At 42.3% G+C, this 24,240-nt stretch overlaps 1 protein-coding gene across 1 annotated transcript in view; it reads right to left on the bottom strand.

The window, feature by feature from the left end:
• The window catches only part of LOC124037936 (proline-rich protein 12-like), a 45,208-nt gene that overhangs the window by 2,281 nt on the left and 18,687 nt on the right, over positions 1 to 24,240 (bottom strand). Inside the window, 13 exon segments of the mRNA XM_046353217.1 lie at positions 3,844 to 3,939; positions 7,586 to 7,720; positions 7,928 to 8,025; positions 9,425 to 9,544; positions 9,903 to 10,300; positions 10,682 to 10,750; positions 10,908 to 11,041; positions 11,258 to 11,374; positions 15,249 to 15,449; positions 15,451 to 15,788; positions 15,881 to 16,493; positions 16,496 to 16,678; positions 23,827 to 23,901. Coding sequence (XP_046209173.1) covers positions 3,844 to 3,939; positions 7,586 to 7,720; positions 7,928 to 8,025; positions 9,425 to 9,544; positions 9,903 to 10,300; positions 10,682 to 10,750; positions 10,908 to 11,041; positions 11,258 to 11,374; positions 15,249 to 15,449; positions 15,451 to 15,788; positions 15,881 to 16,493; positions 16,496 to 16,678; positions 23,827 to 23,901 — 2,577 coding nt within the window.

Below are 24,240 nucleotides of genomic sequence, written 5' to 3'. Positions count from 1 at the left end.
CCTGTGCCGCCCTCGACTGGGAGACCCATGAGGTGACTGTAGGTTTTTGGTATCTCTCCCTCTAAAAACAGAATTAAATTAAATAACAAATTGGCTTTATTTACAAATTAGTAACAATGTCTCACCCCATGTTCAAGAATGGCCTTTTTCCTCACTCATTTTACGTTATTTGAAAACAAAATATATATTTTTTTTAAACAAAGAGATTATTATTATTAATTTAAAATGATATAAAAGCCTGTTGGATATTCTCACGGATATATTATTAACCCTGTTATTAGCAGGACACTATATATTGGTCATATTGGTCATGGCTCCCGAGTGGTGCACAATGGGATTGCCTAGCAGTTCTCCAGCTGTATCCTCCTCCTCCACTGAAGGGAGGAGGAGGAAGGTGGATGGACCACTACCCCGCCACACTGGCAACACTTTAAAGGGCATTGCACGAATAATGACGCTGACTAGCGAAATGTTCCCTCTGTTCTGTTCTTAGTGCCAGTCTGCATGTTCAAACTAATACAATGCAACTAATAACGGCAAGTCAGTTAAGAACAAATTCTTATTTAAAAGGACAGCCTACTCCTTCCTCCCAGTTGGGAAATTAAACCCTGGTCTCCAGCGTGCCATCACGACACAGGGATTATTTAGCTAAATAGCCCAGTACTGTACTCCCGACCATCACGTTTTACAGTGCCATATTTTCCGTTCCGTCCTAACTGAAACCCAGAGGGTTTTTCTTAGAATAGAAACGCCATAATATTAAATCAAATTAATCCCAAACTCTAAAAGTAATTGGAAAGGTAGATACAAATTATTTGTAATGTGGTTACAATAAAGAATGTAAACAAGATGCTGTGTTTTTATTTACAATAGTGATGGACAGCTGGTGGCATTTTGAAAACAGGTTTTCAAACACTTGGTGCCGATTGGCAGGACAAAAAAAGACTCTTTGTAGCCCGGCTACTATAGGTGTGAACATCCCCCTACCTGCAATTTATTTGATGCTTAAGTACTCTGAAGTGTTACATTGCTAACTCAAAACAGTACAGTATTTCTTCATCAACATCTTTATGCTTTCGTTAATAAAATAACTAGAAAGTTACCATTCAAAAACTAGCTGTTTATCTAAAAAAAAAATGGCATTGCGACCAAAGAGAACAGATGAAATGGACATAATTTTCACCAAGCCAGCTTCTTTCTATGGTGCTACCTGTTCCAGGGTTTGAACTACCACGAGGACTTGAAAATGAGCCGGAGCTGAAAGGATCACTAAAACTAAAGTTATTTTGGTTTCAGTGCATTTTCTTTAAAGAAATGTATATAGCCTATCAATGTGAAGGCATACTATGTAATAAAATTGGTAATGAAATAAAGGTTCAATTAAATATATATATATATATATATATATAGAAATGATTGTGTGCTAAAAACATGAATGTGTTTTTGCAGCGCATACAAACATGCCGACAACCATCCGTGGAGATCAGTGGACAAATGCCGGGACAACGGGCCGCACCAAAAAAACGCATTGTTGCCAAGAAAGCGGTTCATTTTGCCAGATTCCTAAAATATGTACACAGCATTTGTGTGTTGGAGTCACTTTGAATTCTTAATTGATCTACCGTTTCTATCATAGGCCACTGTAATTGATGGGGGCTCAGTGCGATACCATTCTGCTCATCTGATGAAGGTGCACGTGGATCAGATTCAAACTTTGAAGACCGAGATCAAGTCATTGAAGGCAGATCTGCAGAAGAGAAACATTATTGGAGGGCAGAGATACGGGCGACAGCTGATGCATTGGTCCAGAGCCAGGTGGCAGTCACCGCATCGCATTGTAAAATGTGTTGCTACAGATATCCGTGCCGGCCGCCACTGGGAGACCCATGAGGCGGCTTTTGGTTTTAATATAGAATCCTCCAATCCTCTATATGTAATTATTGACGGAGAGTCATATTAGTCATATTTGTCGATATACTGTAGGCCTACCGTAGGCGACATGAGTCTCAATAGAGTTGAGTAATGTGCTTTTAAAAGTGGTGTAGTTCTTATTTATTTAAAGAGCATATTAAAGTTAGTTGTGGGCTATTGCTTCAAATCCAATTGCTTCTATTATAGCATCCTTTCGCGCCACTCTGAGACAAGCATGGGGACTGTTCTTGATATTTATTTTCACTGAATCTCCGTTTGGGTATTGGTTAGACTAGAATTAGAAAATTAGGCTGTAGAAATGTTATTCTCTCAGTGTAACCTTTATTTAACTAGGCAAGTCAGTTAACCTCTTTGGGCTAGGGGGCAGTATTATCACGTCCGGATGAAAAGCTCAAAGTAAATTGCCTGTTACGCAGGCCCAGAAGCTAGGATATGCATATGAAAGTATTGGATAGAAAACACTCTAAAGTGGCTAAAACTGTTAAAATAATGTCTGTGAGTATAACACAACTGATTTTGCAAGCGAAACCCAGGACACAATCCATCCAGGGAAACAATTTTTTGAGATCATTGTGCTTTCCAATGTTTTTCCTTGGGAAACCTGATTTTTTTGGGCCCAGATTGCAGTTCCTATTGCTTCCAGTAGAAGTCAACAGTCTTTAGAAATAGTTCTGTGTTGTTCTTTTGAAAAGTGTCACTCAGGTGGACTCTTGGTGTGCGTGAACAGGAGCGTGCTCCTCGTTGTTTTTCTCCGGTATTGGAAACAGTTTATTCCGTCTCAAATTTTATCGATTATTTACATTTTAGGGTACCTGAGGTTGGATTAGAAACGTTGTCTGAAATGTTTGGACCAAGTTTACAAGTAACTTATTAGATACTTTGTGGTTATGTTGGGCAAGTTGGAACCGGTGTATTCCTGAATGAAACGCGCCAAATAAATTGACATTTTGGGAATATAAAGAAGGAATTTATCAAACAAAAACGACCATTCATTGTTTCACTGAGAAATGCGTTCTCTGGAATGATGAATCACGTTTCACCGTTTGGCAATCCGACGGACATATCTGGGTGTGGCAGATGCCAGGAGAATGCTACCTGCCCCAATGCATAGGGTCAACTGTAAAGTTTGGAGGAGGAGGAATAATAACCAGGCGCTGTTTTTCATGGTTCGGGCTAGGCCCCTTAGTTCCAGTGAAGAGAAATCTTAATGCTACAGCATACAATGACATTCTAGACGATTCTGTGCTTCCAACTTTGTGGCAACAGTTTGGGGAAGGCTCTATCCTGTTTCAGCATGACAATAGCACTGTGAGATCCATACAGAAAATGGTTTGTCAAGATGGGTGGGGAAGAACTTGACTGGCTTGCACAGAGCCCTGACCTCAACCCCATCAAACAACTTTGGGGTGAATTGGAACGCCGACTGCAAGTCAGGACTAATCACCCAACATCAGTGCCCGACCTCACTAATGCTCTTGAATGGAAGCAAATTCCCGCAGTTATATTCCAACATCTAGTGAAAAGCCTTCCCAGAAAAGTGTAGGCTTTTATAGAAACAAAGGAGGGACCAACTCCATATTAATGCCCATGAGTATAGACATGTTGCATATAGATCTAACATGAATTGATATTATGCAATTCAAATATCCACTCTAGGATGGATAATAAATAAAGTGATTATTATATAAGCACAACACAACCACCCACAAATGACAGCCAACCTTTCACAACAAAAGGACTAACTACACAGTGCTCCATTTGAATTATTCTTACCACAATGGAAACAGAGAGAGAGGAGGGGAAAGAGAGAGAATCAGGAAGAAAGTAGAGAAGAACAACAATGCCATAGAGGAAAGAGAGGGGTGTTGGAAGATCAGTGTTGTGAAAAGCGATTGTGATGCTGAGTCTTACCTCCTTCTTGCAGTCCAGAAAGGTGTGATACTTGTAGTGATGGAGAGAATGATAAAGGCTATAGACACGACACATCTCTGTGGACAGCTTGAGGTCCTGAGAGTCACAGAAAGAGAGGAAAAAGAGAAGGAGGGAAAGGAGAGAGGAAATAATTTATTAGGGAATCTCTCCAGTTCTCTTGGACTGAGGAATAGGGAATAGGGAAAAGGCATAGTCTACTATGTATTCACAACTTCAAATCAAATCAAATTGTATTAGTCACATGGGCCGAATACAACAGTGAAAAGCTTACTTACGAGCCCCTAACCACACAAAAACAAAATCAAAAATACAAATAAGAACAAGAAATAAAAAGTAACAAGTAATTAAAGAGCAGCAGTAAAAAAAACAATAGCGAGACTATATACAGGAAGGTACCGGTAAAGAGAAAATGCTCGGGGACACCGGTTAGTTGAGGTAATATGTACATGTAGGTAGTGTTTTTAAAGTGACTGCATAGATGATAACAACAGAGTGGAGCAGCAATGTAAAAGGGGGGGGGGGGGAATGCAAGTAGTCTGGGTAGCCATTTGAGTAGATGTTCAGGAGTCTTATGGCTTGGGGGTAGAAGCTGTTTTAGAAACCTCTTGGACCAAGACTTGGCGCTCCGGTACTGCTTGCCGTGCGGTAGCCTATAGGACAGTCTATGACTAGGGTGGTTGGAGTCTTTGACAACTTTTAGGGCCTTCATCTGATACCGCCTGGTACAGAGGTCCTGGATTGCAGGAAGCTTGGCGCCAGTGATGTACTGGGCTGTACGCACTACCCTCTGTAGCGCCTTGCGGTCGGAGGCCGAGCAGTTGCCATACCAGGAAGTGATGCAACTAGTCAGGATGCTCTCGATGGTGCAGCTGTAAAACCTTTCGAGGATCTGAGGACCCGTGCCAAATCTATTCAGTCTCCTGAGGGGAATATGTGTAACAACTGTCTTGGTATACTTGAACCATGTTAGTTTGTTGGTGATGTGGACACCAAGGAACTTGAAGCTCTCAACCCGCTTCACTACAGCTCCGTCGATGAGAATGGGCGTGTGCTTGGTCCTATTTTTCCTGTAGTCCACAATCATCTCCTTTATCTTGATCACGTTGAGGGAGAGGTTGTTGTCCTGGCACCACATGGCCAGGTCTCTAACCTCCTCCCTAGAGGCTGTATCGTTGTTGTCGGTGATCAGGCCTACCACTGTTGTGTCATCGGCAAACTTAATGATGGTGTTGGAGTCGTGCCTGGCTGTGCAGTCATGAGTGAACAGGGAGTATGGAGGGGACTGAGCATGCACCCCTGAGGGGCCCCTGTGTTAAGGATCAGCGTGATGGATGTGTAGTTAACCTTCCCTTACCACCTAGGGGCGTCCCGTCAGGAAGTCCAGGATCCAGTTGCAGAGGTTAAGTGTTAAGTCCCAGGGTCCTTAGCTTATTGATGAGTTTTGAGGGCACTATGCTGTTGAATGCTGAGCTGTAGTCAATGAATAGCATTTTCACATAGGTGTTCCTTTCCTCCAGGTAGGAAAAGTATGGAGTGCAATACAGATTGCATAATCTGGATCTGTTCGGGAGGAATGCAAATTGGAATGGGTCTAGGGTTTCTGGGATAATGGTATTAATGTGAGCCATGACCAGCCTTTCAAAGCACTTCATGGCTACAGATGTGAGTGCTATGGGTCGGTAGTCATTTAGGCAGGTTACCTTAGTGTTCTTGGGCACAGGGTCTATGGTGTTCTGCTTAAACCATGTTGGTATTACAGACCCGGACAGGGAGATGTTGAAAATGTCAGTGAAAACACTTGCCAGTTGGTCAGCACATGCTAGCAGTACACGTCCTGGTAATCCGTCTGTCCCTGCGGCCTTGTGAATGTTGACCTGTTTAAAGGGCTTACTCACATCGGCTGCGGTGAGCTTCTGGAACAGCTGGTGCTCTCATGGATGTTTCAGTGTTATTTGCCTCAAAGCGAGCTTAGAAGTAGTATAGCTCATCTGGTAGGCTCGTGTCACTGTCACTCGGTTGTGCTTCCCTTTGTAGTCTGTAATGGTTTACAAGCCCTGCCACATCTCACGAGCATCAGAGCCGGTGTAGTACAATTCAATCTAAGTCCTGTAGTGACACTTTGCCTGTTTGATGGTTTGTCGGAGGGCATAGCAGGATTTCTTATAAGCTTCTGGGTTAGAGTCCCGCTCCTTGAAAGTGGCAGCTCTCGCCTTTTGCTCAGCGTGGATGTTGCCTGTAATCCATGTCTTCTGGTTAGGGTATGTGCGTACGGTCACTGTGGGGATGACGTCATCGATGCACTTATTGATGAAGCCAATGACTGATGTGTGGTACTCCTCAAAGCCATCGGAGGAATCCCAGAACATATTCCAGTCTGTGCTAGCAAAACAGTCTTGTAGTTTAGCATCTGCTTCATCTGACCACCTTTTATTGATTGAGTCACTGGTGCTTCCTGCTTTAATTTTTGCTTGTAAGCAGGAATCAGGATGATAGAATTATGGGCAGATTTGCCAAATGGAGGGCGAGGGAGAGCTTTGTATGCATCTCTGTGTGTGGATTAAAGGTCGGCCAGAGTTTTTCCCCCTCTGGTTGCACATTTAACATGCTGACAGAAATTTGTTGAAACAGATTTAAGTTTCCTTGCATTAAGGTCCCCGGGCCACTAGGAACACCGCCTCTGGATGAGCGTTTTCCTGTTTGCTTATGGCGGAATACAGCTCATTGAGTCCTACAAATTCTCAGAAGGCAGCCAGCCCTCCGGCCCCTTTTTCTACACCTTCTCTTCACGCAAATGACGGGGATCTGGGCCTGTTCCCGGGAAAGCAGTATGTCATTCTCATCGGGCTCGTTGGACTCATTAAAGGAAAAAAATGATTCTGCCAGTTGGTGGTGAGTAATCGCAGTTCTGATGTCCAGAAGATCTTTTCGGTTATAAGAGACGGTAGCAGCAACATTATGTACAAAATAAGTGTAAAAAAAGTTACAAACAACGCAAAGAAACAAACAAAAAAACACAATCGGTTAGGGGACACATAAAACGTCAGCCTTCTTCTCCGGTGCCATCTTCACATACTTTCAGAGGACCACTAACAATACAAATACACTTGATCAATGCTAAAAGAAGAAACATAGCCTCGTCGAGAACCAGGTTTCCCTGATTGGAAAGCCCGGTGAAGTCTATGGCCGAAAGTGGCTAAAAAGGGGTGGAGAGCCGGTGTAAATCAGTGACGCCTTGCAACACGTCAAACCGATCAAATGCATTGCTTGGGCGGAGCTTAACACGCAGCGCCAATCAAACACAATCAAACACATCAAATCAATCACATGCTTTGCTTGGGCATCGCTTAACACGCAGCACTCCTTCAACGGACATGTGGGGGGAGGGTTCTTGAAATGTAAAATACCTAAAAATGTAGCCGCTGGATGCCAGTGGACCATTCAAACCGTTTCCAAAGGACGTGACAACAACGTTTTTGGAGGTATGGCTACGTGAGACTAGAAGAAACAAGACAAGTTTATGTACAAAGCAAAGTGACAAACAGGTCCGGACTTTATTACTCCAGTTCTTGTGAGACAGAATTGTCTCTTCTGCTCAGCTTCTACAACACCTAGACACAATTTTCAAGGCCAGGGTTAGCCACAGTGCAGCGGATTGGATACATTGGTGTCAGTGGTTGGATACTAAAGTCAAGGAGTTCATGACTGGATGTGGGTCACTCACCTGCTGTTTGGGCGTGGTGCTCTTCTTGACGCGGTTGAGGGTTTTACGGCTGTAGCACTCGCCGCCGAGGTGCACTTTGACCGCTCCAGAGTCCAGGGGGTCCGCCGTCATTTTGGGGAACATATGCAGAGTCTCCTAAAGAAGAAAAATATAAAGATGGAGGGAGCGAGGGAGGAGAGGTCATTTCAACTGTTTTAAAGCTTTCACTTTTCTTTATGATAGTGAGAAAGTTGGATGGAGATTGGAAGGAGATATGGTAAAACTCCAGACACAACAGGTACTTTTCATAGGTAGGTATCACATCTGGCATCAGCATTTTTACAGCTAAACAGACAGACGTACCTGGTGTTGGCCACTCATGTTGATTCTCCTTAATAGTCTCCTCTTTTGTTCATTGAGTAGGCTGTCAATCTTCCTCATGGGCGGGAGGTACAACTCGTCTGGGGGCCAGAGTGGGAGGGACATAGAGTCTGTATGACTTATCTCATGACATCTTTCTTCCTAAATCCTACTCTCACTTACTTTTGATCAATACTCTCTTTACTCACTCGCAGGGCTGGGGTAAATTCCCTTTGAATTCAGTCAATTCAGGAATTAAACTGAAAATCTAATTCCAAATTATCATAGAGGAGCATTGCGAATAATGTAATTTCAGTTTATTGACTGAATGGACTAGAGGTCGACCGATTATAATTTTTTCAACACTGATACCGATTATTGGAGGACCCCCCCCCCCAAAAAACGATACCGATTAATCGGACGATTTATTTTATTTATTTGTAATACTGACAATTACAACAATACTGAATGAACACTTGTTTTTAACTTAATATAATACATTAATAAAATCAATTCAGCCTCAAATAAATAATGAATGTAAGAAAGCTAACGTTTAAGTTCCTTGCTCAGAACATGAGAACATATGAAAGCTGGTGGTTCCTTTTAACATGAGTCTTCAATATTCCCAGGTAAGACGTTTTAGGTTGTAGTTATTATATGAATTATAGGACTATTTCTCTCTATACCATTTGTATTTCATATACCTTTGGCTATTGGATGTTCTTATAGGCACTTTAGTATTGCCAGTGTAACAGTATAGCTTCCATCCCTCTCCTCGTCCCTACCTGGGCTCAAAACAGGAACACATCGACAACAGCCACCCTCGAAGCAGCGTTAGCCATGCAGAGCAAGGGGAATAACTACTCCAAGTCTCAGAGCGAGTGACGTTTGAAACGCTATTAGCGCGCACCCCGCTAACTGGTTAGCCATTTCACATCGGTTACACCAGCCTAATCTCAGGAGTTGAAGGGCTTGAAGTCATAAACAGCGCAATGTTTGAAGCACAGCAAAGAGCTGCTGGCAAAACGCACGAAAGTGCTGTTTGAATGAATGCTTACGGGCCTGCTGCTGCCTACCATCGCTCAGTCAGACTGCTCTATCAAATCATAGACTTAATTATAACATAATAACACACAAAAATACGAGCCATAGGTCATTGGTGGTTAGAGCGTTGGACTAGTTAACTGTACCGTTGCAAGATTGAATCCCCGAGCTGACAAGGTAAAAATATGTTGTTCTGCCCCTGAACAAGGCAGTTAACCCACCATTCCTAGGCCGTCATTGAAAATAAGAATGTGTTCTTAACTGACTTGCCTAGTTAAATAAAAGTTAAATAAAGGTGTAACAAAAATAAATACAAAATATATTTTTTAATCGGCCAAATCGGTGTCAAAAAAATACCGATTTCCGATTGTTATGAAAACTTGAAATTGGCCGACCTCTAGAATGAACATTGAATTTACCCCAAACCTGATCACATCATCACCCCATCCCTCTCACCGTCTGTGTCCTCCAGGGCTTGAATCATGTCGGGGTCAAGTGCTGTACTGACCAGCATCTCTATGTAACTCCTGAACATCTCCCTCATGGCTCGACTGTTCATCCCCCCTCTCACTGGGGCTACAGGGGAGAGAAAGAGACATTGAGTGAGTGAGTGAGTGAGTGAGTGAGTGAGTGAGTGAGTGAGTGAGTGAGTGAGTGAGTGAGTGAGTGAGTGAGTGAGTGAGTGAGAGAGAGAGAGAGAGAGAGAGAGAGAGAGAGAGAGAGAGAGAGAGAGAGAGAGAGAGAGAGAGAGAGAGAGAGAGAGAGAGAGAGAAAGAGAGAGAGAATATGTCACTGAGTGGGTTTGAACCTGGGGCTCCAGTGTGTTACAAGACTTAACTCTCTGAGTTTTTGCCAAGCCATTACACATAAATATACATACTAAAATTGCATTAACACACAGTTACACACACACAAACAAAAAATAATCCCTCACCTTGGTCTTCGCTGGGCCCATCGAGGGAGGAGTCTGAGTCAGAGGGGACTTCCTTCAGCCACTTCTTCCTCTTCTTGGGTGGAGGCTCCACCTTCACTAGCCTGGCCCTCGATGGGCGCTCTGTCTTCTTCTCTCCTCCTCCTCTCTTCTCCTCCCCCACTCTCTTTCGGTCCACTTCACTGCTTCTTCTCTCCACCTTCTCCTCAGGTGGTGAATGCCTCTTCTCTTTTTCTTCTCTCTCCTCCTTCTCTCGCTGTTTATCTTTTTCCCTCCTCTCTCGCTCCTTTTCTTTTTCCCTCCTCTCTCGCTCCTTCTGCTCCCTCTCCTTCTCTTTCTGCTCTCTTGCTTTGTCGTTTTGCTCCTTCTCTTTCTGCGCTCTTGCTTTCTCCCTTTGCTCCCTCTCTTTCTCCTTCTCTTTGTCCTTTTGCTCTCTCGCTTTCTCATTTTGCTCCCTCTCTTTCTCTTTTTGCTCCCTCTCTTTCTCTTTTTGCTCCCTCTCTTTCTGCTCTTTCGCTTTTTCCTTTTGTTTTCTCTCTTTCTCTCTATCTTTCTCCTTTTGATCTCTCGCTTTCTCCTTTTGTTCCCTCTCTTTCTCTTTCTGCTCCTTTTCCTTTTGCGCTCTCTCTTTCTGCTCCTTCTCTTTTCCCTTTTGCTTCCTCTCTTTTTGCTCCCTCTCTTTTTGCTCCCTCTCTTTCTGCTCCCTCTCTTTCTGCTCCCTCTCTTTCTGCTCCTTCTCTTTCTGCTCCTTCTCTTTCTCCTTCCGCTCCCTCTCATCTCGCTCCAATCGGGGTGGAGTTTGACCGATGGCAGGGGGAGGTGGCTTGGGGAGCGATGGGAGTGATTGACGCCTGTCAAGGTACAAAGAAATGAGTATTTTTGCAGGATATTGCTTACAGTTACACATGCATGGAGGTAGGGGCTACGGTTCTACATGGGGTTGGGCACATATGAATCAAGACCCAGAGGAGTACGGCAAACACGCAGGGACAAACAGCGCAAACCTACCTCAACATGAGTCTAGGTCTGTGCCAGGGTTTACGTGAGCACACACGGACATAATCCTTTTTATTGAAATTCTCCAGGAACTTGACATAGAGGCGTTGGTACCGCATCTTGGCATCGCCAAAGTAGCCCAGATACTGAGAGAGAGAGAGAGAGAATGGGAGGGAAATATGTATAGAGAGATAATCATTTGAGTTATTACAAACAAACTATGTGTAGCTTCAAAATATTTGTACAACTATCATGACGATCTCATGCTGGATTGTAAATCCTTGCATCCATCGCTGGATTGTACTTTAAGATTAAAGAGAAGGAGAGAGACTCCTGTATGAAATGGGATGTGAGTAACTCACGTTACTGGTGGCACAGAACTGCCTCTGTCCGTCTTTGATCTCAGGGCTGAACTTCTGCAGCAGGGCTTTCTGCACTCTCCAGATGGGTGGTGGCTCACGGCCGGTCTGCAGGGCCATCTTGAGAGAAAAAGAGAGTATGTACAGTGCCTTCAGAAAGTATTCATAACCCTTGACTTACTCCACATTTTGTTGTGTTACAGACTGAATTCAAAATAGCTTATATATATATTATTCTTCTCACCCATCTACACACAACATCCAATAATGACAAAGTGAAAATATGATTTTAGAAATGTTTGCAAATGAAATACAGAAATATCCCATTTACATGTCTGGTTAGACTGTACACTCTCCTTCCAGACTCACATTAAACATCTCCAATCCAAAGTTAAATCTAGAATTGGCTTCCTATTTCGCAACAAATCATCCTTCACTCATGCTGCCAAACATACCCTTGTAAAACTGACCAGCCTACCAATCCGCGACTTCGGCGATGTCATTTACAAAATAGACTCCAATACTCTACTCAACAAATTGGATGCAGTCTATCACAGTGCCATCCGTTTTGTCACCAAAGCCCCATATACTACCCACCGTTGCGACCTGTACGCTCTCGTTGGCTGGCCCTCGCTTCGTACTCGTCGCCAAACCCACTGGCTCCATGTCATCCACAAGACCCTGCTAGGTAAAGTCCCCCTTATCTCAGTTCACTGGTCACCATAGCATCACCCACCTGTATCACGTGCTCCAGCAGATATATCTCTCTGGTCACCCCCAAAACCAATTCTTTCTTTGGCCGCCTCTCCTTCCAGTTCTCTGCTGCCAGTGACTGGAACGAACTACAAAAATCTCTGAAACTGGAAACACTTATCTCCCTCACTAGCTTTAAGCACCAGCTGTCAGAGCAGCTCACAGATTACTGCACCTGTACTTAGCCCACCTATAATTTAGCGCAAACAACTACCTCTTTCCCTACTGTATTTATTTAATTATTTTATTTTGCTCCTTTGCACCCCATTATTTTTATTTCTACTTTGCACATTCTTCCACTGCAAATCTACCATTCCAGTGTTTTACTTGCTATATTGTATTTACTTTGCCATCATGGCCTTTTTTTGCCTTTACCTCCCTTATCTTACCTCATTTGCTCAGATCGTATATAGACTTGTTTCTACTGTATTATTGACTGTATGTTTGTTTTACTCCGTGTGTAACTCTGTGTCGTTGTATGTGTCGAACTGCTTTGCTTTATCTTGGCCAGGTCGCAATTGTAAATGAGAACTTGTTCTCAACTTGTCTACATGGTTAAATAAAGGTGAAAAAAAAACATTTACACCCCTGCTAGAATCACCTCTGGCAGCGATTACAGCTGTGAGTTTTTCAGGGTAAATCTCTAAGAGCTTTGCACACATGGATTGTACAATATTTGCACATTATTCTTGTTAAAAGTCTTCAAGCTCTGTCAAGTTGGTTGTTGCTCATTGCTAGACAGCCATTTTTAAGTTTTGCCATAGATTTTCAAGATGATTAAGTCAAAACTGTAACTAGGCCTCTCAGGAACATTCAATGTCGTCTTGGTAAGCAACTCCAGTGTATATTTGGCCTTGTGTTTTAGGTTATTGTCCAGCTGAAAGGTGAATTTGTCTCCCAGTGTCTGTTGGAAAGAAGACTGAACCATGTTTTCCCTGTGCTTAGCACTATTGTGTTTATTTTTATCCCCCAAAAAACTCCCCAGTCCTTGCCAATGACAAGCATACCCATTACATGATGCAGTCGCCACCACCATGCTTTGCTTGAAAATATAAAGAGTGGTACTCAGTGATGTGTTGTGTTTGCCCCAAACATAATGCTTTGTATTCAGGACAGTAAGTTAATTTCTTTGCCAATTTTTTTGCAGTTTTACTTTAGTGCCTTATTACAAACAGGATGCATGTTTTTGAATATTTGTATTCTGTACAGGCTTCTTTCTTTTCACTCACTTAGGTTAGTATTGTTAACCTTTACAGAATCGGTGCCTCCACCCGCGGGATGGTTGAGCTAACGAAGGTTAATGTGATTAGCATGAGGATGCAAGTAACAATAAAATTTCCCAGGACATAGACATCTGATGGGCAGATATGTCTATGGGCAGAAAGCTTAAATTCTTGTTAATCTAACTGCACTGTGCAATTTACAGTAGACACTACAGTGAAATAATACCATTCTATTGTTTGAGGAGACTGTGCAGTTATGAACTTGAAAATGGATCAATAAACCATTTAGGCACATTTGGGCAGACATTTGGACACCATTTTGAACAAAAATGCAATTGTTCATTGGATCAGTCTAAAACGTTGCACCTACACTGCTGCCATCTAGTGAACAAAATTGAAATTGCGAGTAACCTGTAATAATACATTGTGACCTTTCTCTTGAATTTCAAAGATGGAACAAAAACATTTAAAATAAATGCATGTTTTTTCTTTGTATTATCTTTTACCAGATCTAATGTGTTATATTCTCCTATATTAATTTCACATTTCCACAAACTTCAAAGTGTTTCCTTTCAAATGGTATCAAGAATACGCATATCCTTGCTTCAGGTCCTGAGCTACATGCAGTTATTTTTGGGTATGTCATTTTAGGTGAAAATTGAAAAAAGGGTCCAATCCTTAACTACAATGTTTTTGATCCATCCTCAGTTTTCTCCTATCACAACCATTAAACTATGCAACTGTTTTAAAGTCACCATTGGCCTCATGGTGAAATGCCTGAGTGGTTTCCTTCCTCTCCGGCAACTGAGTGAGGAAGAACACCCACGGGGGATCATTTAGCTATTTGATTTGGAATTTTAAGACCCCTTTAGGTATCCCAAATGTCGTATTTTTCATTATTTGATAAAATATTTAATTTGGCCTTTACTACTATAGCCTACAGAAATGCATTGAAAATCACATCAACAAATAGATCATAAAGAATAAGGTTTTGAAGTCTGCCCTATATCTAGGAGATATAAGAAAGCTCAGGAAATATTTTCGTTATCCATTTTTGTCCACATATTTAATCCCTACATTTTGTTGTAACATAACCACCGCCATACATTTGTACGGGTTACCTTCAGACGAGTGGGGGTCAGAGCAAAACGGATATTAGTTTGTAGCCCAAAAGGTTCAGCAATTGGCGCTATAGTCAGCAATTGGCACGTTACCGATTTCAAACAACTCCCGTAACGCTTGTGGGGCTCATAGAGCTGTTCAGATGCTACAGACGTTTTCGTGAGAAGAACGATTTTCGGGGCGTCTCATGGTCTGACAAACACAGCTGTAGGTGGATGCAGTGGATTTGATACCTGTAGTTTAAACTGACGGATTATGATGGGGATTTTTTAATTATGTTACTTAGACTGACGCACGGGCGTGTCTCTTATTAAGGATTAATAACTTCCCCAACTGCTCAAAGGGATATTCAATGTTTTTTTTACTCATTTACCAATAGGTGCACTTATTTGTGAGGCATTGGAAAACCTCCCTGGTCTTTGTGGTTGAATCTGCGTTTGAAATGTACTGCTCGACTGAGGGACCTTACAGATAATATGTGCGTGGTATAGAGATGAGGTAGTCCTTTAAAATCATGTTAAACACTATTATTGCACACAGAGGGAGCCCATGCAACTCATGGTGTGACTTGAACTTATTTAGGCTTGCCATAACTAAGGGGTTGAATACTTATTGACTCAAGACATTTCAGCTTTTCATTTTTTATTAATTTGTAAAAACATGATCCCACTTTGATATTATGGGGTATTGTGTGTAGGCCAGTAAGTGTGTGTGTGTGTGTGTGTGTGTGTGTGTGTGTGTGTGTGTGTGTGTGTGTGTGTGTGTGTGTGTGTGTGTGTGTGTGTGTGTGTGTGTGTGTGTGTGTGTGTGTGTGTGTGTGTGTGTGTGTGTGTGTGTGTGTATGAACGAGAAGACAAGACATACCACCTCCCATAGTGAATGCCAGAAGCCCTCACCTTGAGCGTGCCAATGTCCTCAGTCCGCACCACAAACTCGTCCCTCTCCCGGAAGATGCCCTCGCCGCCACTCTCGCTGTCCTCCTCCTCGCTCTCTCCAGCAATGGCCGCATTGTCCTGCTTTTTGGCCAGGTGCAGAGAGGTGATCTTGGAGGCTGGAGCATCCTCAGGGGTGGGGGGTGAGGGTGGGGAAGAGGAGGGCGAGGAGGAAGGCTGGGCCAGCTCTGTAGCATCCGAAAGGGGAGGGGAGGAGGAGGGAGGGGGTAGTGGAGGGGGCATTGCAGGGGAAGGGGAGGGTGGAGAGGGCAGGGCCAGGGGCGAGGAGCTGGGGGGAGGAGAGGTGGAGGGGTTGTGGTGGGGGTGGTGGGTTTGTTGGGGGACGGCTGCTGCTGCTGCTCCTCTTCATAATCCTCATGCTGGAAGGGCAGAGGGGAGGGTGGGGAGAGTGGTGGGGGAGGTAGGGGGAGGGGGAGGAAGAAGTGAGAGTGGACGGGGAGAGGGATGGGAGAAAGGGGGGTGGGGGAGGCCCGGATGGAGAATCTGTGGGGGGGGTTCAGAGTATATTACATCTTTGGAAATGAGCAACTGTTTGTCAGACCATTCCAGAATATCTGAGATAGTTGGCTACTCACCATCCACTTTAGGAGCATCCAGCATCTCAAACTCAGACTCTCTCTTCTCCTCTTCTCTCTCCTCTACTTCTTCCTCCACACCCCTAGACTCTGAATTCAGTTCTTCCTTTACCCTTTTCTTCTCCATCTCCTTCTCTTCCTCCTCTTTCTCCATCTCCTCTTGTCGTTCATCCACTCTGTCCATCTCACTCAGTCCTTCCTGTTCTGGGGATGGTGTATTTGGCTGTGTGTTGGCCTGTGTGTTGTGAAGTTGCATGTTTGTCTCTACTTCATTGTCCTGCTCCTCCAGATCGGCTACGTCCTCCTGCATTTGGACCACGGGCGGCGGCGTTGGTGGCAGCGATGGGCTCTGGGGCGGAGATGGGCTGGGTGGGGGCAGAGCCACAGCTGCAGCCAGTGAATGGGGCGTGTCGTAAAGGGCAGATATGGCCGAGGAGATGCTCTTCTGCAGGTCCTGGTTCTTACTGACAGAGTCCTCCTCCTCATCGGATGAGAAGGATGGCAGTGTCTCCAGGTTCCTCTTCAGCTCGTCGTCCAGACGCTTACAGGGACTCAGCCCATCCTCGCCCTCGCTACTGTCCCCAAACGGAGGGGGTGGAGGAGGGGGCGGTGGAGGGGAGACGGGGACAGGATCCTGCCCTTCAGGGAGGAAGAGTCTGTGGTTTCAGCTCCTTCCACTGGCCCTCCTAGGTCTTGTGGTCCACCAGGTCCAGATTCAGGCTGCTTCTTCCCCGTTTTAAGGAAGTCCAGGAAGGAGGCCATGAAATTAGACTTCAGCTCCGGGGGCTTGTCCTCTGTCTAAGAGGGAGGAGGGGGGGAAGAGAGGAGATGAGGAGAGGAGAAAAGAGAGGGAAGAGGAAAGGTGAGGTGCAGACAAGACAGGGGAGGAAAGAAATAAGAAATATAATGGCAGGAGAAATAATGAGAAAAAGGTGTGAATGGGAAAATAAATAAAATAGTATATAGGAGGGAGATTTTATATATTATTATAATAAAACTTGGACAGAAACAAATGGTAATAAATCCCTAAATGCCATATAACCGTATTTTTCCATGCTTCGTGTTGGGGTGTACCTTTACAAACCTTTCTCTTCCTCTGAATAGAGGTAGTTCACCTTACCAACAGCAAGGGGGGGTCTGAGGGTGGTAAGAAAATATAATTGGGTAACCATGGCAACAGCTACCCTGGCAACAGCCTTCTCTCTCCTCTCTCCCTTTCTCTCTGATTTATTGTCAGTCAGAGGCTGGCTGTCAATCACCTCAGACTCATGTCTCCGCTTCACCCTCTATAGGCTGCCGATATGCGCACACACACACAGCCTTACACACACAGCTCTATGTAGATACACACACACGCACACACACAGCCTCACATACACACAGCCTTACATACACACACCTCTAATGCATCTTCAAAGCACAGCCAAATGGTGTGGTCATTTGTTTCGGCTGTCCTGACACTTTCAGATGTAAGTGGTATCCCTCTGAGCACACTGCATCATTTCAACGTGGATAATTGGCTAATATTTGGTTGAGACGTTGATCAATGAGATTACAACCTCTATTCGCCCACTCAAAAAAACAGGCAAAAGTTAGTTGAATTTCCAATGTGTTATCACTATGCTTTCAACCATTTAAAAGCACAACCAAATTCCAAAATAAAAACAATGTCTGATAAAACAATGTCTGATTTTGGGGGAAAATACAGTTATATAGCATTTAGGGATTTCTTACCATTTGTTTCAGTCCAAACTTTATTATAATGACATGTAAAAATCTCCCTCCTATATACTCTTTTTTTTCTCTTCCCCATTCACACCTTTTTCTCATTATTTCTCCATCACTACACTTTCAACCATATAAACTCACAGCAAAGTTGAAATTGGAATACAAAGTCAGATATTTAGTTCATTTATACAATAGATTAATGTGATGTCACTGTGCTTCATCTAATAGGAGAACCAAATGACCTGGGTTGCAGTTGAGATGACATTAAAAGTACATGGTGCAAGTGATCAATGCCGTTCGAGATTCTGCAGAGATTATTACTGCAATCTCCACAGACCTGCGATGACCTATGCATGCTATCTTACGCGCACGATTTATATGATTATGCAAGAAGAAATGTATAGCTACGGTAACCTCAAAATGTGGCGATTGGATGTGTCAATGCCGTTTGAGATTCTATGCAAATCATTACAGCAATCTCCACAGACTTGCAATGACCTATGCATGCTTCTTGAAGATGCACGCTTTTATATGATTACATAAGAAGAATTTGGCCATGGATGTGTTACTTGTATTATTGTATTTCAAAAGTGATATTGATTTGTGTTTAGTTGTCAATGCAACTAAATATCAACATATGAAAAAGATTTTGATCTTCTACATGAATAGTTCCATCTGTGCAACTGACTTAGTCTGCCTTTAATTCCTGTTTTTCTACAAATGAATAATTGATATGTTGGATTCACGTCTCCATCTCAACCAAAATTCTAAGTTATAGAATAGGACTAAACCAAATCAAACTTTAAATGAACTTTCAATACAGTTTGATATGATTTAGTCCTATTCTTTAACTTAGATTTTGGTTGAGATGGAGACGTGAATCCAACATATTCATTTTCAATTTGCAGACAGACTGGAATTAAAGCCAGACTAAGTCAGTGGTACAGATAGAACATTTCAAGCAGAAGCTACATCTCCTTCAAATGTTGATATTTGGTTGCGTTGACAACCAAACACTAAATTCAATATTACTAAATATCATTACATTTTAAATCAATCAGAGTTTAAAACCTTAGGCCTATTGTATTGTCTATTTTTATTTTTGAATTCTGGGTTGAATTAAAACAATTGCTGTTGATGACTTTGAAAATAGCATCACTGATGATAGATAAAGTATGGTCACATATTTGCTCTGTTAAACCTACCCTTTGGAATGATAGCAACAATGACTCTACTTAGTTTTTAAGTGGAGCTCTCTCAACAATCATTCTCACAATAGCACATTGCTAATAGTGATAAATATGATAGCTGGGTTTTGATAAAACTTTGGATGGGAGGGTAGCTGTAGCTAGATCAATTCTCCAGTGGGAGGTGCTGCCCAGCCTATTGGTACAAATTCAACATATTTCAACATAAGGTTTGTCTATGTTGAAATGTGGTTACCTTGATGACATAATCCTGATGTTGATAACCTCAAAACAATAGCGGATAACTTTTTTCAAATCTAATGTATTTTCCATGTAGATTCTACGTCACAATACGTTGACAAATTACGCTGAAACAACGTTGATTCAACCAGTTTGTACCCAGTGGGATATTTTCAAAACTCTTAAGTACAAAACTAAACTGATAACACTTGTATCTTATGCTCAGAACATTTGATTGTTCACGCATTGGGGTTTCACACATATTTCATATTTCCCTGAGTCATTCATACAAAATCCAATTATTTTGTGAAATACCAGGAGAATATTTTATTTAGTCACCAATACATCAGATAATGACGATAGGCTCAGCATTTAGTCAAGTTAACTACTATTCAATCCAATAGCAAAAAATTCAACATACACATTTTAACACGGCCATTTTTGAAGTGCTGAATAGAAAGAATAGTAGATGGTAAATATAATTTTTCATACAGTATTTGGCTATAGCTTGACATGCACAGATTTTCTTTCTGATTTGTATCAATTGACAGGTTTTGAGCGCGTTGAGATATACACTACATATACAAAAATATATACTCCCTTTAAAATGAGTGGATTCAGCTATTTCAGGCATACACATTGCTGACAGGTGTATAAAAATCGAGGACACCGCCATGCAATCTCCACAGACAAACACTGCCAGTAGAATGGCCTTACTAAAGAGCTCAGTGACTTTCAACATGGCACCGTCATAGGGTGCCACCTTTCCAACAAGGCAGTTCATAAAATTTCTGCCCTGCTAGAGATACCACGGTCAACTGCAAGTGTTGTTATTGTGGAGTGGAAACGTCTATGAGCAACAAAGGCTCATCGGCAAAGTAGTAGGCCACACAAGCTCACAGAACGGGACCGCAGAAGCGTGTAAAAAGTGTGGAAGAACTTCACTGGCCTGCACAGAACCCTGACCTCAACTCCATCAAACACATTTGGGATGAATTTGAATGCAAACTGCAAGTCAGACTAATCGGCCAACATCAGTGCCCGACCTCACGAATGCTCGTGGCTGAATGGTAGAAAGTCCCCGAAGCAATGTTTCAACATTTAGTGGAAAGCCTTCCCAGAAGAGTGGAGACTGTTACGGCAGCAAAGGGGATACTCCATATTAATGCCCATGATTTTTGAATGAGATGTTTGACGAGCAGGACTTTTGGTCATGTAGTGTATGTCAGCCTTACAGTTTCATTATCCTTATACAGTACATATGTTTTGGCTCTGTACTAAAGCACTTTGGATTGTAAGTGATACAATAACGGAGGTTAAAGTGCAGACTGTCAGCTTAAATTTGAGGGTATTTTGTGCCCAATAGAAATAAATGGTAAATAATGTATTCTGTAATTTTGGAGTCACTTTTATTGTAAATAAGAATTGAATGTTTCTCAACACTTCTACATTAATGTTTGTTGCTACCATGGTTACGGATAGTCCTGAATTAATTGTGAATAATGATGAGTGAGAAAGTTAGACACACAAATATCATACCCTCTAAAAATGATAACCTCCCCTGTTATTGTAATGGTGAGAGGTAAGCATGTCTTGGGGGTATAATATTTGTGCGTCTGTTATCTCACTTACCATTACTCACAATTCATTCAGCACTATCTGTAATCATGGTAGCATCCATATTAATGTAGAATTGTTTCTAAACATATTATATTCTTACTGTATTTACAATAAAAATTACACAATGCTTTATTTACCATTAATTTATATTGGGCACAAAACAATTTGACGCACAACCAAAACAAACAGCAAATGCATCCAACAAGTTTGTAGAGTCACAAGCTTGATGTAAACATTGCATGCTAGGAATATGGGACCAAATACTCATATTTTGCCAACTTTAATACACATACAGTGGGGAGAACAAGTATTTGATAACCTGCAAAATCGGCAGTGTTTCCTACTTACAAAGCATGTAGAGGTCTGTGATTTTTTTTAATCATAGGTACACTTCAACTGTGAGAGACGGAATCTAAAACAAAAATCCATAAAATCACAATGCATGATTTTTAAGTAATTCATTTGTATTTTATTGCATGACATAAGCATTTGATACACCAGAAAAGCAGAACTTAACCTTTGTTTGCAATTACAGAGATCATACGTTTCCTGTAGTTCTTGACCAGGGTTGCACACACTGCAGCAGGGATTTTGGCCCACTCCTCCATACAGACCTTCTCCAGATCCTTCAGGTTTCGGGGCTGTCGCTGGGCAATACGGACTTTCAGCTCCCTCTAAAGATTTTCTATTGGGTTCAGGTCTGGAGACTGGCTAGGCCACTCCAGGACCTTGAGATGCTTCTTACGGAGCCACTCCTTAGTTGCCCTGGCTGTGTGTTTCGGGTCGTTGTCATGCTGGAAGACCCAGCCACGATCCATCTCCAATGCTCTTACTGGGGGAAGGAGGTTGTTGGCCAAGATCTCACGATACATGGCTCCATCCATCCTCCCCTCAATACGGTGCAGTCGTCCTGTCCCCTTTGCAGAAAAGCATCCCCAAAGAATGATGTTTCCACCTCCATGCTTCACGGTTGGGATGGTATTCTTGGGGTTGTACTCATCCTTCTTCTTCCTCCAAACACGGCGAGTGGAGTTTAGACCAAAAAGTTATATTTTTGTCTCATCAGACCACATGACCTTCTCCCATTCCTCCTCTGGATCATCCAGATGGTCATTGGCAAACTTCAGACGAACCCTGGACATGCGCTGGCTTGAGCAGGGGGACCTTGCGTGCGCTGCAGGATTTTAATCCATGATGGCGTAGTGTGTTACTAGTGGGTTTCTTTGAGACTGTGGTCCCAGCTCTCTTCAGGGCATTGACCAGGTCCTGCCGTGTAGTTCTGGGCTGATCCCTCACCTTCCTCATGATCATTGATGCCCCACGAGGTGAGATCTTGCATGGAGCCCCAGACCGAGGGTGATTGACCGTCATCTTGAACTTCTTTCATTTTCTAATAATTGCCCCAACAGTTGTTGCCTTCTCACCAAGCTGCTTGCCTATTGTCCTGTAGCCCATCCCAGCCTTGTGCAGGTCTACAATTTTAGCCCTGATGTCCTTTACACAGCTCTCTGGTCTTGGCCATTGTGGAGAGGTTGGAGTCCGTTTGATTGAGTGTGTGGACAGGTTTATTTTATACAGGTAACGAGTTCAAACAGGTGCAGTTAATACAGGTAATGAGTGGAGAACAGGATTGCTTCTTAAAGAAAAACTAACATGTATGTGAGAGATGGAATTCTTACTGGTTGGTAGGTGATCAAATACTTATGTCATGCTAATTAATTACTTAAAAATCATACAATGTGATTTTCTGGATTTTTGTTTTAGATTCCGTCTCTCACAGTTGAAGTGTACCTATGATAAAAATTACAGACCTCAACATGCTTTGTAATTAAGGAAAACCTGCAAAATCGGCAGAGTATCAAATACTTGTGCTCCCCACTGTAAGTGAATTTGTCCCAATACTTTTAGTCCCCTAAAAGTAAAAGATTCCTCCTTATTCAAATTCCTTATATTAAGCAAACCAGACGGCACCATTTTCTTGTTTTTTAAATGTATGGATAGCCAGGGGCACACTCCAACATTCAGAAACCATTTACAAATAAAGCATGTATTTTTAGTGAGTCCGCCTTATCTTGATAAGGACATGACCATTTCCTGTCCTGCTAAGCATTCAAAATGTAACTAATACTGTTGAGTGTCCGGGAAAATGTATGGAGTAAAAAGTACATCATTTTCTTTAGGAATGAATGTAGTGACGTAAAAGTTGTCAAAAATATGAATAGTTAAGTAAAGTACAGATACCATAAAAAACGACTTAAGTAGAACTTTCAAGTATTTTTACTTAACTTTTACTTAACACCACTGCCTAAAATGGGGGTGCTGTAAATTCTAAACAGTTCACCCGATATGGATGAATATCCTCAAATTAAAGCTGATTGTCTGCACTTCATAGTCTCAAATTCATTGTTTCATTTCAAATCCAAAGTGCTGGAGTACAGAGTCAAAATAACAAAAAATGTATCACTGTCCCAATACTTTTGGAGCTCACTGTATATTGTTATATTCAACCCAGGTATTTCTGCAGTGCATTGTACACTACACTATAATACCAAATGGTAGCACATAGAGTGACTCTTTCTACTTTGTCCTATTGAAGTACACTGGCTGATGGAGTTTGATGATGTAGGGTTTACAGCCACATCCATATACAGTGGGGCAAAATAGTATTTAGTCAGCCACCAATACTTATTTTCCACCATCATTTGCAAATTAATAAAAAATCCTACAATGTGATTTTCTGGATTTTTTTTCTGGATCATTTTGTCGTTCATAGTTGAAGTGTATGACCCACATACTTGTGAAAATTGCACCTTAAATGTTTTTTAAAACTTACACACACCAATGTGTGGTTCTCTTTTGTCTTTCCCCAACTTTACTCTTGAAAAGCTTGAAATATCATTTGTGGAGCCCTATGCCCCTCTATCTTTATGCTCCACTAACCACAATATCTAACTACACAAATAAACTCTCCTTTGGATGTTTGTGTTCCAGTCAACGTTAGCCCACCACTGTCCTGACTGAGGTAGAGCTTTCCCTGCAGCCTTCTTGCCTGGCGAGTTTCCCAGCGCTGAAGGGATCTCTGAGTTATATGACTTGTGAAATATGAGTAATGAATTATAGATGATACTGTGAGATATTAGGTGTAGCTAGGGACGGATTGAGGTTTCTCACCGTGTTGGAGAGCTTCTGCATGGCAGCCCAAGCCTCTGGGGTCAGCTGCTCATCCATGTCCCTCTCCCACGTCATCTGTGGAGGCCACAAAGAACAGACATGAATCATATGTTCAAAAAACGAAACCCATATTCAATTAAAGGCAGTGTCCGGCCAGCTTGTTTCATGAGGTAACATTTACATTGTTGGCATATCGGCACTGCTGTGCGCTACGAGAGAGGTTTAATTAATGATTCAATTGATGATTGGTGAAATGACTGATTGACTTTGCATTGTTGTCTAGTTGAGGTTATATTCCATTTCCTATAGAGTGACATGAGGAAACCGGTCGCCACTGTTTTGCCTGTTCAACCCGCTTCAAATCATATAACATGGACATCTGAGCACACTTGATTAATACTCAACAACAGTCTT

The sequence above is a fragment of the Oncorhynchus gorbuscha genome, linkage group LG06 (genome assembly GCF_021184085.1).
Source record: "Oncorhynchus gorbuscha isolate QuinsamMale2020 ecotype Even-year linkage group LG06, OgorEven_v1.0, whole genome shotgun sequence".
Classification (NCBI taxonomy): Eukaryota; Metazoa; Chordata; class Actinopteri; order Salmoniformes; family Salmonidae; genus Oncorhynchus; species Oncorhynchus gorbuscha.
Note: the sequence above shows the minus strand (reverse complement) of the source record. Positions and strands in the feature narration are given on the sequence as shown.